Below are 11,967 nucleotides of genomic sequence, written 5' to 3' on the forward strand. Positions count from 1 at the left end.
TACTGGTAAGACAACTCATTATTTCTGCTCATACAAAGACAGAAAGTCATATTATTGAAACCCATTATGTCTTTATTATAGTTTACTAGAGTAGAGCTATTTTGGAAATGTGGGTATGTTTCCATCTGTGTTCACCACATTACATTCTGTGGCTGCATTCTAGTTCAAAATACTGCAGTAAACAGAGTTGTATGTTGTGTAACTATTTATACTGCTTCAGAGTTTTATGTTATGCAATACATATTTATAATAGAGCTGAAATGACATGTATTTTTTTTAGATTGGATTAATTCATCTCAATCAAAAACGACAAATATTTGCTGGTTTCTACTTCTACGTCACAATGTAAAGATGTGCTATTTTATCTCTGTTTTAGCGTAAATTGAAAATAATTTTGGGGTGTTCTTTGGACAATTAATCAGATGTCACTTTGGCCTTTGGGAAGCTGCAACGGGTATTTTTCACAAATGTTTGATGTTTAATAAACCAAACAATTAATCAGTTAATTAAAAAAAAGACAATTGTTATAGTTGCAGCCCTATTTTATAAGTAGTAACTATAGCTGTCAGACAAATGAAAGTACAATATTTTCCTATACTATTTTGTAGTGGAGTAGAAGTACAAAGTAGCACAAAATACATATTCTGTACACAAATGTCAATATGTCAACAGTACTTGAATACATGCACTTTTACCGCTTCATTCATTTATCATCATTATTGTCAAAGTTTTGAATTATCTTATTTTTATTTTACGTCTCTACTCCTCATACTTTGTGACTAATTGGTGCCTCCTGTCTCCAATTAGTGAGGGACGTGCAGCTGTGAGATCCACACATGTGCAAAGCGATCCAGCTAATTAAGCAGAGGGAAAAGTCACTCTCTGTCTGTTTCAGTGGTCATGCTTGAGAAAGCTGCATAGAAAACTCTGTTTTTGCAACAATGGGGTCCAGGCAGCTTATTGTGTTTGGCTTTGTGCTTGGGTCTGTCAGGCTTAGTGACGCTCGATTCCTCAGTATGGGTGAGCCAACCTACTGGGAAGTCGAGGTGGAAGTCTCGCCAGCAGCAGAACCTGAAAGGGAGCACTCCAGGAAGTCTACTCAACGAGCTCGCAGCTTTCGTGCAAAGCACATTCAGTCAGTACTCAAACCGCACTCCTGGAAGTTTCCAGAAGATCCTGTGGATTTGGTGAAAAAGCCCCCTGTCAAGTTTGAACTGCGGCAGCCGGTGACGACCAACCGTGTTGCTGTGAGGTGTGGGGAAAATAGGATCCAAGTTGAAGTGAGCCAGGACCTGCTGGGCCTCGGCAAGCTGATAAAGCCAGAGGAAATCACACTTGGTCATTGTTCAGCCACTGAAGTTGACATCTTGTCTAATGTGCTGGTCTTTGAAAGTGAGCTGCACGCCTGTGGTAGCAGACTAGTGGTATGAGGTTTTTATTCATAAATTGCATTGCTGTTATTATATTATACATTTATACGTAATGTCAATCAGTTGTTCTTTTTCTTAGGTGACAGAGAATGTCTTCATTTATGCTTTTACACTGGTCTACAACCCCAAAGTGTCTGGCAGAAGTCCCATCATAAGGAGTCACAGTGCTGTCATTGGAGTGGAGTGCCACTACCCGAACAAAATTATAAGATCGCTCAGCCTGCAAAGAACCACTTAAATTCACTGTGAAAAAAAAAACAACCTTTTATGTGTATAATAAAGTAAAAATAAATGTTTTCTCTTAACACGCTGGTCCTACCTTTACCTGGGTCCTAAAGAGACACAAAACTGAACTTCCTCATTTGGTCATAGAATCTGAGGGATCACAGAAAATGGTAAGATATGCACGTGGGCTACTTGGGCGGAGTGATATACTTTGCAGCACCTGAGAAGCCCCGAGCAGATCAGCAATGCTTCGCCTTTCTGAGAATATAGTTCCCAGTTTATATACGGTTAGAAAATGGCTGTGTCTCACGTGACCTTGTTATTATGTACACGCTGTGACTATACAAATCACAACATAGGAACATGTTGGCGTTATGTTGTCCCTTATTGGGAGCAGTAGGCTAGTTGGAACCGATTACCTTCAGGATCCGTGCTAGGCTAAGCTACCGGTGGAACCGTTGGACAGAGTCACAACACGCACGAAGATGAGAAGGGTATGTATGGACTTATCTAACTCTGGGGGATACGGTGAATAAGCTAAAGTCCCAATAAGTCGGCGTGTTCTTTAAGTGAACATCCCAAACTTCCCCAAGATGCTAAACATGTCAGAAATAATTTGGATTGTTTGAAATGAATGACACAGGAAGTCAGCTGGCTGGACCAGCAGAAGTATCAGGCATGTATGCTTTCCACTGGCTCGGCTGGAGAGGGACGTTAGTGTGCATGCTCTATGGACACCTACTAGTGGATTTTAAACGATTGAAAAACCTTTTTATACAAAAACTGCTTTCACTCATCACTTGGCAAATGATATCACATAAAAAAGGACTGCTGAAGATTTAAATGTCTGTCTGAAGTGCGTGCCATAGTAAGCCAGAATGCTGAGTTTAAACAATGACCTCTTTTCTGTTTCTCATCTGTTACACTGATGCTTGTCCAGACATGATGACTATCAGCTGTATGTGTGGACAATCCCACAGTAAGTCCTGGCTTCAGACCTGAGTGGAAATCCATTTCCCTCCTGAGGACAGTAAATGCTAAGATCCAGCAGGAATGAATGATAACAATAGTGCTTTTTGTTCGAAGTGGGCCAAGCTGTGATTGTAATTTATCCTTTATTTATCCTCCTCAATTCTTCCTGGAACTTCCCCTGCTTTCTGCATGCTGAAGATTTATCGTTGTAGGAGTTCAGACCTTATCAAACCATTTCATAATTTCTGGAAAATCTCATTCCTGCTGTGAAGCCCATGTTGACAAAACGTGTCACGACAAACATAGTTTTACTTTGTTTGTGCTGCATGTGAGTTTTTCTTGGAAACCCTATACTGTGAATCATCGAGCAGCTGTTTTGTTTCATGCTAGCACTGCTCAGAATATCACTTTTGCCTCAATCATAATATTGGAAAGCTTTGCTGTCATCTGACTGTTTTTGTAGCTGCAACTTCTTCCAGTGACCTCACAATTACATCGCTCATCAGCATTGTGGTTCACTGTGTGCTTTAGCTTTCCATATTGATTTTAAACACGAACAACAGGTCAGATTTTGACTTTATGATCATATCAACATGTATTTCAGCGTGTTAAGCAACGTGTATAGCAACAGCTGTTGAGTGTGTATGTGTGCTGCCTCTATCATCTCACCCATGGGTCTTCATCCCCCCTCGACATCACTGCTGGAGAGGCTTGTTCACAGCAGCACATGTGGCTCTGGACCCGCCCTTATTTTCTGGTGTCTCGGCTCTTTTCAGATTCCACAAAAAAGCCTGCCAGACATACAGTACACTATGTATGTGGCTATTTTTGTATCATGTCACCACAGAAGCACATACACACTAAAAAATACTAGAGGTGTGAGGAAAATTCAATATAATTGAGTATTTTATTTTACAATACTGTATCAATTTTTAAAAACACTATCGATTTTTTTTTTTTTTTTTTTTTTTAGTTTATGTGCAAAAATATTCATGTAAGACAGTGGTTCATGTTTATGTTGTGTTTAAACCCTCTACCGCTAGATGGCTATGCTGAGACGCACCACTAGTTTCCTCGCCTAGCAGTGCCTAGCAGTGCCTGACTTTTTGCTAGAAGCTAATAATGTAGCTATGGCTGAACTTTGGCCTACTTTAGCATAAAAACATTAGCTCACTAAGAACCTGTGAACCACAATCCCAAACTGGCAGTTTGATTTTCTGTGTACTGAATTGTTTACCTAAAATAAACCTCTTTGACTTTTATGCACATCATGTCTTTTTTTAAATATTAGTTTTTCAAAAATTATACTTTAAAAAAATCCTAATATATCGCCTTACGCACAGTATCGAAATATATTGCAATATATTGAATCGTGACCCATGTATTGTGATACGTATCGTATCGCCAGATTCTTCAATACACAGCCCTAAAAAATACTGGGTCAATTTTACCCACAATTAATTGGGTCGATCTAGCACCGACCCAGTACACATGAGCATAAAAACCACTGGGTCACCAATCACATAAAAAATGGTTATTTTGACCCAGTATTTGTTATTTATATTATTTCCATTGGGTTATTCAGCCACACCAATATGTTGTCAATATGTCATATTAACATTTCTGTTGGGTCATCAATTATACCAAAACCTGTAAGTTTTTTAGACAAAAAAAAAGCTTTTTACACAATTTACACATTCACCCCACAATGTGGGAAATGCAGCTTTGTTTGTGGTGCTCAAAGCATCAAAAAGTGACGCTTGAAAAACTCAACAGTAATAACTGGGACATCGCTTCTGAAAAGAAACAGTATTGTGTTTTTTAAAACGTCTTTTTTTATGCTTTGAGCATCACAAACAATATGTCATTCACCTCCTTTTGTATTGCTGTGGCTTAAATCTCAGCAGCAGGTGCATTCAAATCTAGGCAAATAAAACCCAAACTGTATGTGTGGCTAGATACGATTAGAGGTAAGTTAGAAAATGTTTCTGTAATAGAACACTACACTTAATGCAATAACAAGGTTGATTGTTTACACAATATTATCTGTCAATATATCAATGTAGCCAGAACTGTGACGTTGTGACTTGATCCATTTAGCATTGCGTACCAATCTACCAATGTTTGCTAACACTATCCACGTGTGTGTGCGCTTGCACATGTATTTACGTGTATTGTAGGATTAGACATATTCTAATGTGCCATCTGTGTATTGGACATGCATTTCAGCCTGGAATATTGATTGGTTTGGAAGTTTACCATCATTTTGCATCTGTCAAGGCTTTAAATCATTACAAGCTATGTAGATAGACGGTGCCTTTATTAGTCATCTGTACTCATTAGTGCATTGATCTGCTGAGATTAAGGTTGTTGGGCAAACATCGTAACATCCATGATTTCCTGGGGCAGGATTTTTCCATTTTTCCATTAGCTGCTCTGATGTCAGACAGTATCATTGTGTAGCCCTGACTAAATTTCATTTAGACATTGATAGGTAAATTGGATAAAGCGTTTAAAATGTAAGAGTTATAATATTTACAGTTTAAAAGGTCAAAGTTTGAAGTTCATGCAATTGATTGTAGTTTGAGTAAAGGTGAACATGATTTAGCACGTGTAATCAGCCACACACCTTAACCAGTCACCAGCGGCGAAACAAGATACAATGTAATAGAGCAATTGTCCACTGACAGGCTCAGATTAATATTCTAAGTGTCTGACAACATTATGGAAAGGATTTCTAAGGAGGTTGACCTTTCTGTTAAAGACTAAGATCCTTTTTTTAAACATAAAAACATCCGCAAAGTTACGTTCGTTAAACCTCCAGACTCCATGTAAACAGTAATTTTAGCATCGTAAAATACACTTCATTCATAGTCGACAGAAACAAAATAAAACTATGAAAAGCCATTTTGGGTCATCTTTCTACTTTTCCAACCATCTACCAACCAACTCACTAGTTTTGGTTGAAATAAACACATAGATTTACATGTGAGAATATGTTGGCTCTATACACCCTAAAAGTCTTGCTTTTTTAAATGGAGTCTGGTGGGTTTAGTGCTAGCGACTTCAGAGCTGTTTCTGGTTAAACAGAAAGGTCTCAAAGAGGTTTTAAAGGTCTATCTCTGAAGGGATCCTTTCTATAATGTTGTCAGACACTTAGAATATTAATATATCAATTATATAATAATGATATATAATAATATAATAATAATAAATATAAGCTGGACAATTGCCCTATTAACTTAGATTGTAGCTTATTTCACCGCTGCCGACTGCAGCGATCTTGCTTATTACTGGACCAATGTCAAAGATTGTTGTTATCATCAGTCACTTAGACATAAAAACATAGGAAAATAGGTTGAAAAAAACGGTAGTTACCCTTTAAGTATACTTCCGAATTCCAATGTTCCTGATCCAATTTTGCTAGTACAGTAACCAAGAAATCCAATCTTTTGTAATCTAGTAACTAAATCACAGTTCCTTTTATGTTAAAGCATGTAAACATTTAAGAAGAGTGTATGCATTTGTGGCTAGTTACTGTGGAGAAACAGGTACATTTGATGGAGTTCTTTATTAAAACAACAATCTTTAACTGATGTTAAAGGATGTTAAAGATTGTTGACTGGTGTTACACCAGTTGATAACTGACAGGAACAACTGCTGTAGGTGATGATGATGGATGTGATGGATGAGGCAACACTTACAGCTGCCTCATTGTCATGGCAACCCACACAACAAGGTAAGAAGAGTGACAGATTTACAAGCTCATAATTCTGTTATGATTTCTATGCAGTGGTTGTTCCATATGTGGGTGGGGCTGTGTGGGATACATTTAAAAATAGTGCTCTTAATACTGCTCTTGTATTTTTGGAGGATTGGCAGCTGAAATCAGGACATATGCAGAATATATCAGATATGAATCAGGACACTGTGTTCTGGTGAAAAATGGGATGTCTGGTCACCCTGTAATATATTCCACACACATTCAGGTGCAAGCCATATGTACTCTCCTCGAGTTGAGAACATAATCACCATGCTGGTGTTCATTCATGTGCTTTTCATAGGTAATAAAACAACCAGAGAGGCGATGTATAGTACTATTTATATGTCTATATAATTCTATATCTACATCTAGACACAAAATATCAACATATCTTCTGTTAAGGCCCTGACACACCAACCCGACGGCTGACCGTTGGCAGAAAAGGCTATTTCCTCAATGATCTAAATCTTAAAGCTTTAATGCGTAACTTTTTTTTATATTAATGGACGTCCATTACATTCAATCCATTGCCAAATGAGTTGCTACAAAGCTAATTAAGACATCAGCTCCACACAACTCTCTCTGTATTTCTCAGTATGGCTATGTTCAGAAAATAGTGTCCTCATGCGACTTTCTTGTGCAGAAGCTCGAGTGAAGATAACTACTGCTTCTGTCCATAGTCCATCATGTTTTTTTTAATCCAATAATACAATTCACCCCATAGGTTGTTTCTACATGCAGCTTATTACAACCCATATATACGTTTATAGTGGCCGCGACCTCTAGTAACTGTAGTAATTATGACAGGAGCAAAGAAGAAGGTCAAGTGATGTAGTATAAAGAGCGAGAAAATCTGTGGTGGGAGGAGGCCGGGTAGATGGATGGGTCAAACAAACACAGGACTTTCACCCAGAAGAGCCCTGTGTGCCTGAGTGAAACCAAAAGTCAATGTTGACTTATTTTTGTAAGTTTACGTATGCAACTACGCTACGCTACGTTACATATGTTCTACGTCACTGTTGGTTGTATTGGAGGGTAGGAAGGAGGGAGGTTGGGAGGTTGTAGGACTGGTGAGCGGGGGGTTATTTTTGTACCTCAAGCTGTTTGTGATCTGCTATCACTGCACACCCACAGACAGTGACTCACAGAGCAACATTACACACTTTATGAATTTCTTTGTTAACCGTACTCTAGACATTTGTGAGTCTGCAGAGGGTTGATTTCTGAATCGACTGGCATGGTTGCACCCTCACTGCTCTGAATCATGCTGTTGTCATAGTTCACCAACTCTCTGTCTGTTTTTTCGCCTCAATTGTTTCCTGTCGGAGAACAGTTATGATAGTTAACAAAGCCTCTGCACTGTTTGTAATCCCTCGCTCTTTCTCTTTCCCAATAGGAGTTCAGTCAAAGTTCAGATGAGTGGAGAGCTAAATGTCTCCCCCACATCCTCATCACATTATTCCATTCCTATCTCCTGACACTCTTAACAGTTTCTCTGGTTAAATACAGATATCTTAGCGACTGACTTATAGATTCAGATGGGTTTTCTAAAGACATCTGCATTGGTATAGAAACTCCAGTGTGTCATTGCAGAAGCTATGTTGCCAGATTTCTTAGTCAAGCAGAGGTTCAGTATTTTCTCACCACCGAAGCACACCAATGAAGTAATAAAATGGAACATTTTTTACACCACTAATGCCGTTGCAGTCTGAATGGTGTAACATTTGCAATACTTTGCACATCAGTGTTGAGTAATACATGCTTGGAATACATTTCCAACATGCTGCCTCTTGTGCACCAGCCTTGTATGCGTTGCTGCAGGGCAATGGAAATATTCACATTTTGGCAGGGACTGGACCATCACCAGCAAACATCTGACTCATTCTTCACCAGCTGCATGTAGTATTTTGGTTGTTCAGCTTCCCCCAAAGTTTTAAAGTATGTTTTGCAACTTAAGGGGAAGTAGAAAGCTAGACAAGTCAGTACGCTCGGTTGAGTCCTGTATGGGGTTTGTCATAGTTGATTGGGCAAATAGGTGAGCTGTGTCGGTGCACATCCTGCTGGATTGAAAAATGTTGATTTCCCTGATCTAAATATGTGCATTTTAATATGTTTGTGCTATTTCTCTCAGCCTCCCTTTCTGTGTCTCTCCGCTTTCCATAACCTGCTCCCTCTCTCTCATATCCTCTTGTCTCTCTGCCTTCAACATTACATTATTTCTGTTGATTTCTCTCTCTGTCCTCGACTCTTTGTTCTCTCTCACCCCTTGTATTCACTACTCACGTGTCTCAACGTATTCAACCTGTCCACTGTTGACATAATCAAAGAACTACTGTGTTGAGTAAAGTATTTGTAGTAACAAATGGCAAGATCATCCACTTCACCACCCATCCACCCACCATAAACAATTACTGCTATCAGATGAGCAAGTCTGCAATCTTGGCATTGTACAATATCTTAACCGCACCAAGGTAAAGTTATTTTTGGCAATTATTTCACAACTTGTATTATACACACCTTGGAACAAATGCAGAGGTCTGGACCTCGGTGACCCAAATGGTGGGTACGGCCATGATTGTGGGGGATTGGAGCTCTGGGGGCTGTGATGGAGGTTGAGGGGAAGGTTCATTGAGGATGACATGGTGACATTTGGCAGCATATTATTAATAGTCACATTCCAAAGATTCTCAGTAGTGGCCTTTATTAACCTCAGTGGCAGATAAAACAGTCAGAAAGTCACTTTAATTATGAGTGTAAGGTCAGTACATGCCTCTGTAGAATATTAATATCTACACTAAATATATCCAGTTGGTTGTCTGCAGGCATGCATACAGAGAACATTGATTAAGTCTAGACATACAACTACTGAAGAAACGTCCTAGCAGCGGTAAAATCAGCTCTAACTTCCATTGGCCTGGCTATCAGTTACTGCAACATCACCCCACGGCATGATTAGTGGTGGCCCTGTCAAACGTAATAAACATTTCTGGAGGACATATTGGACTTTCTGAAGCTATCTCCCCCACTCAGAAAGTCGACTTAGAGGCAGAATCTCTGACATGGCACAATCAGGAGGTCCTTATTGTAGGAGTCTATCGTCTTGATTGAGCTCAAGTTTCGCCAATGAGGCACCAGCCGGGGCCAGAGCTCCCTGGGGAATTAGCAAAGTGGGAAGGAAATACAATAAAATGTCAGGGCCAATTAAACTATAAATGCATTAGGTCCAGCTCACCCGTGTCTAGCTTATTTGCAGCAAAAGGTTTCTAGGAAATTTGCTGCCACCCATTTTGCATAATGTGAAAATGCAGTAAGTGTTTGCTGCCTGGGTCAACATGCTGGACATAAATTCTGGTGCAGCAGACTCCACCCTGGCCATTATAGCCATTAATTCCCTCTATCTGTGGAAGTCCCAAGACATGGAAAAGATGAGCGATGTTTTAATGGAGTGCAGAATTGGCTCGATTCACCAACGTACTTAATCACTCCCATCAGTCATTAGCCATTACTGTAACATGTTTAAATTTTAACACATTACAAATCATACAGGCACGTCATAAATGACAGGAAAGAGAAGTAAACATAAATATGACTTGCTGACTTCAATGACAGCGGATCAATGTGTGGCCTGTGTGTCTGCTGGCTCAGAGAGAAGCAATGTTTGATTGCTGATTGATGACTTTGTTGGTGGTCTGCTATAGTCCCAGTTTAAGGATATGGGAGCAAACTTCCTGATATTGTATACGGTTCCATTACACCAATGATTTCTATACAAAACAGAGCTGATCACTGAGCAGGGTAACTGGACATCTGTATCCACAATCACCATTTATTCATGTCAGAATGCAATATTTTCAATCTACAAAATCTTTTTATATACTGAGTTCCTGATGTAATGGTGGACTAGGGCTGAATCAGCCTTGTTTTATTTGTTTGACTACAAATACAGTTGTTTCATGTCTCTAATGGGACAGCAGCATCTTTTCGAAACATACTATCTGACAATCACTGCCACCTTCATGGAGCCAATGATTCATAATCCATCCACCAACCCCTTTGTTCTCTTTAAGGACAGACTTTTCATCCTGCCTTCACATGTGAGCATTCAGAACAGCTATAATCACTTTTGCCTTTAGATGTCTGTCAGCAGCCGTCAGCACAAGCTGCTCTCGTAGTGTTAACGAAAGTGAAAAATAATTTGTGTATTGTGTATGTGATGGTCCTTTCTTGGAATATGAACATGTGCATCATTATGATATAATTTGCTGGCACTAGTTGGCCAGTGCAGTTTTATCTCTATCAATCACATTAATTTCCTGCTTCCTGGAGACTTTAGGTCAAACCATTTCTTCCACAACAGTAGCAGAGCAGTACTATGATTACATACCAATGTATTTCCATAGAAACATTTTCCCAAAGCTCATCCTTCCAAATACTTTCCCTTACCAGCAGGTCCTTCAAACTAAATGAAAAGACATTTCTCAATACCTTTGAAAAAAACCCAGGATATTGCAAAATTGAATAGTGTCTTTATCTACCAAAAAATGTCATTTTGGAAGAGAACCTATTACTCTCAGAAGTTAAGTCATAAATTTAGGAAGTTCCAAATTTAATATGCAGCTCCACATATTTATTTAGGATGTCACACATCTACAGTTGTTACCTTCCAAATCTATAATATTATTATTATTATTATTATTATTATTATTAATAATAATAATAATAATAATAATAATAATAATAATAATAATAAGAAGAAGAAGAAGAAGAAGAAGTTAATTTATTATAGCACCTTTCACAAAAGTGCTTCACAAGAGTAAAATTGCTAAAAAAAGACCCAAAAACAGTAAAAAGAACAAGCAATACAAATAAAATAAAAAATAAATACAAATGAATAGAAAAACAAATAAAATAAATCTAGTATCCTGACAGCCTACTTACTCAGTACTATAAAGAAAACAGCAAGCTTAAACCCAAAAGCATGACTTACAGGCAGACAGGTTAAGTTAAAGGGGTTATGCAGAAAATCAGCAATCTATGGCTCAGGTAGGCAGAAAAAAGGTTGGAAAGCTAGGTCAGATGCAAACTAGACAATCTGGCAAAGATAAAGTGGAAATGTCTCGGTGAATATACTGCAAGATTAATGAGGGAAATGGGGAACAGGTGAGCAGGTGGCTGGGGATGGTCAGGTGATGGGAATGGTGGGAAAAGGGGTTGTACAACAAGAAGAGTTAGTACATGGCAGGGAAAACAAAGCAGGAAGTACAGTACCAATTCATCTTCACCTTCTCATTGGAGTACAGATAACCAGGTTTTGACTAAGAAGAATGCATGGACTAAAAAAAACAAACCGATATGCCTAGTTCTGGTACATTGATGTTGATCCTTTTTTAGAAAAAAACTGTCAATTGTGAATTGTTTCTTGTGATTGTTGAGCAAAGGTCTATACAGGTGTATATTTCACTTGATATTTTACTTAGACTTGGTAGAGCTCGAAAGCCAAGCAGCTTTATATCATATCACAATACCCAAAGAACTGCTGTAAACTGCCTAAAGGACATGATCTGCATCTGCAAAGGG

At 38.7% G+C, this 11,967-nt stretch overlaps 1 protein-coding gene across 1 annotated transcript; it reads left to right on the forward strand.

Annotated features, from left to right (window-relative positions):
* Positions 1-838: 838 nt before the first annotated feature.
* Positions 839-1,696, forward strand: LOC116039671 (zona pellucida sperm-binding protein 3-like). The gene is made up of 2 exons (XM_031284624.2): positions 839-1,424; positions 1,510-1,696. The coding sequence occupies exons 1-2, from the start codon at positions 942-944 to the stop codon at positions 1,666-1,668; spliced, it is 642 nt and encodes a 213-aa protein (XP_031140484.1). The 5' UTR covers positions 839-941; the 3' UTR covers positions 1,669-1,696.
* Positions 1,697-11,967: the final 10,271 nt, after the last annotated feature.

This window comes from Sander lucioperca, chromosome 5, assembly GCF_008315115.2.
Source record: "Sander lucioperca isolate FBNREF2018 chromosome 5, SLUC_FBN_1.2, whole genome shotgun sequence".
NCBI classification, from domain to species: domain Eukaryota; kingdom Metazoa; phylum Chordata; class Actinopteri; order Perciformes; family Percidae; genus Sander; species Sander lucioperca.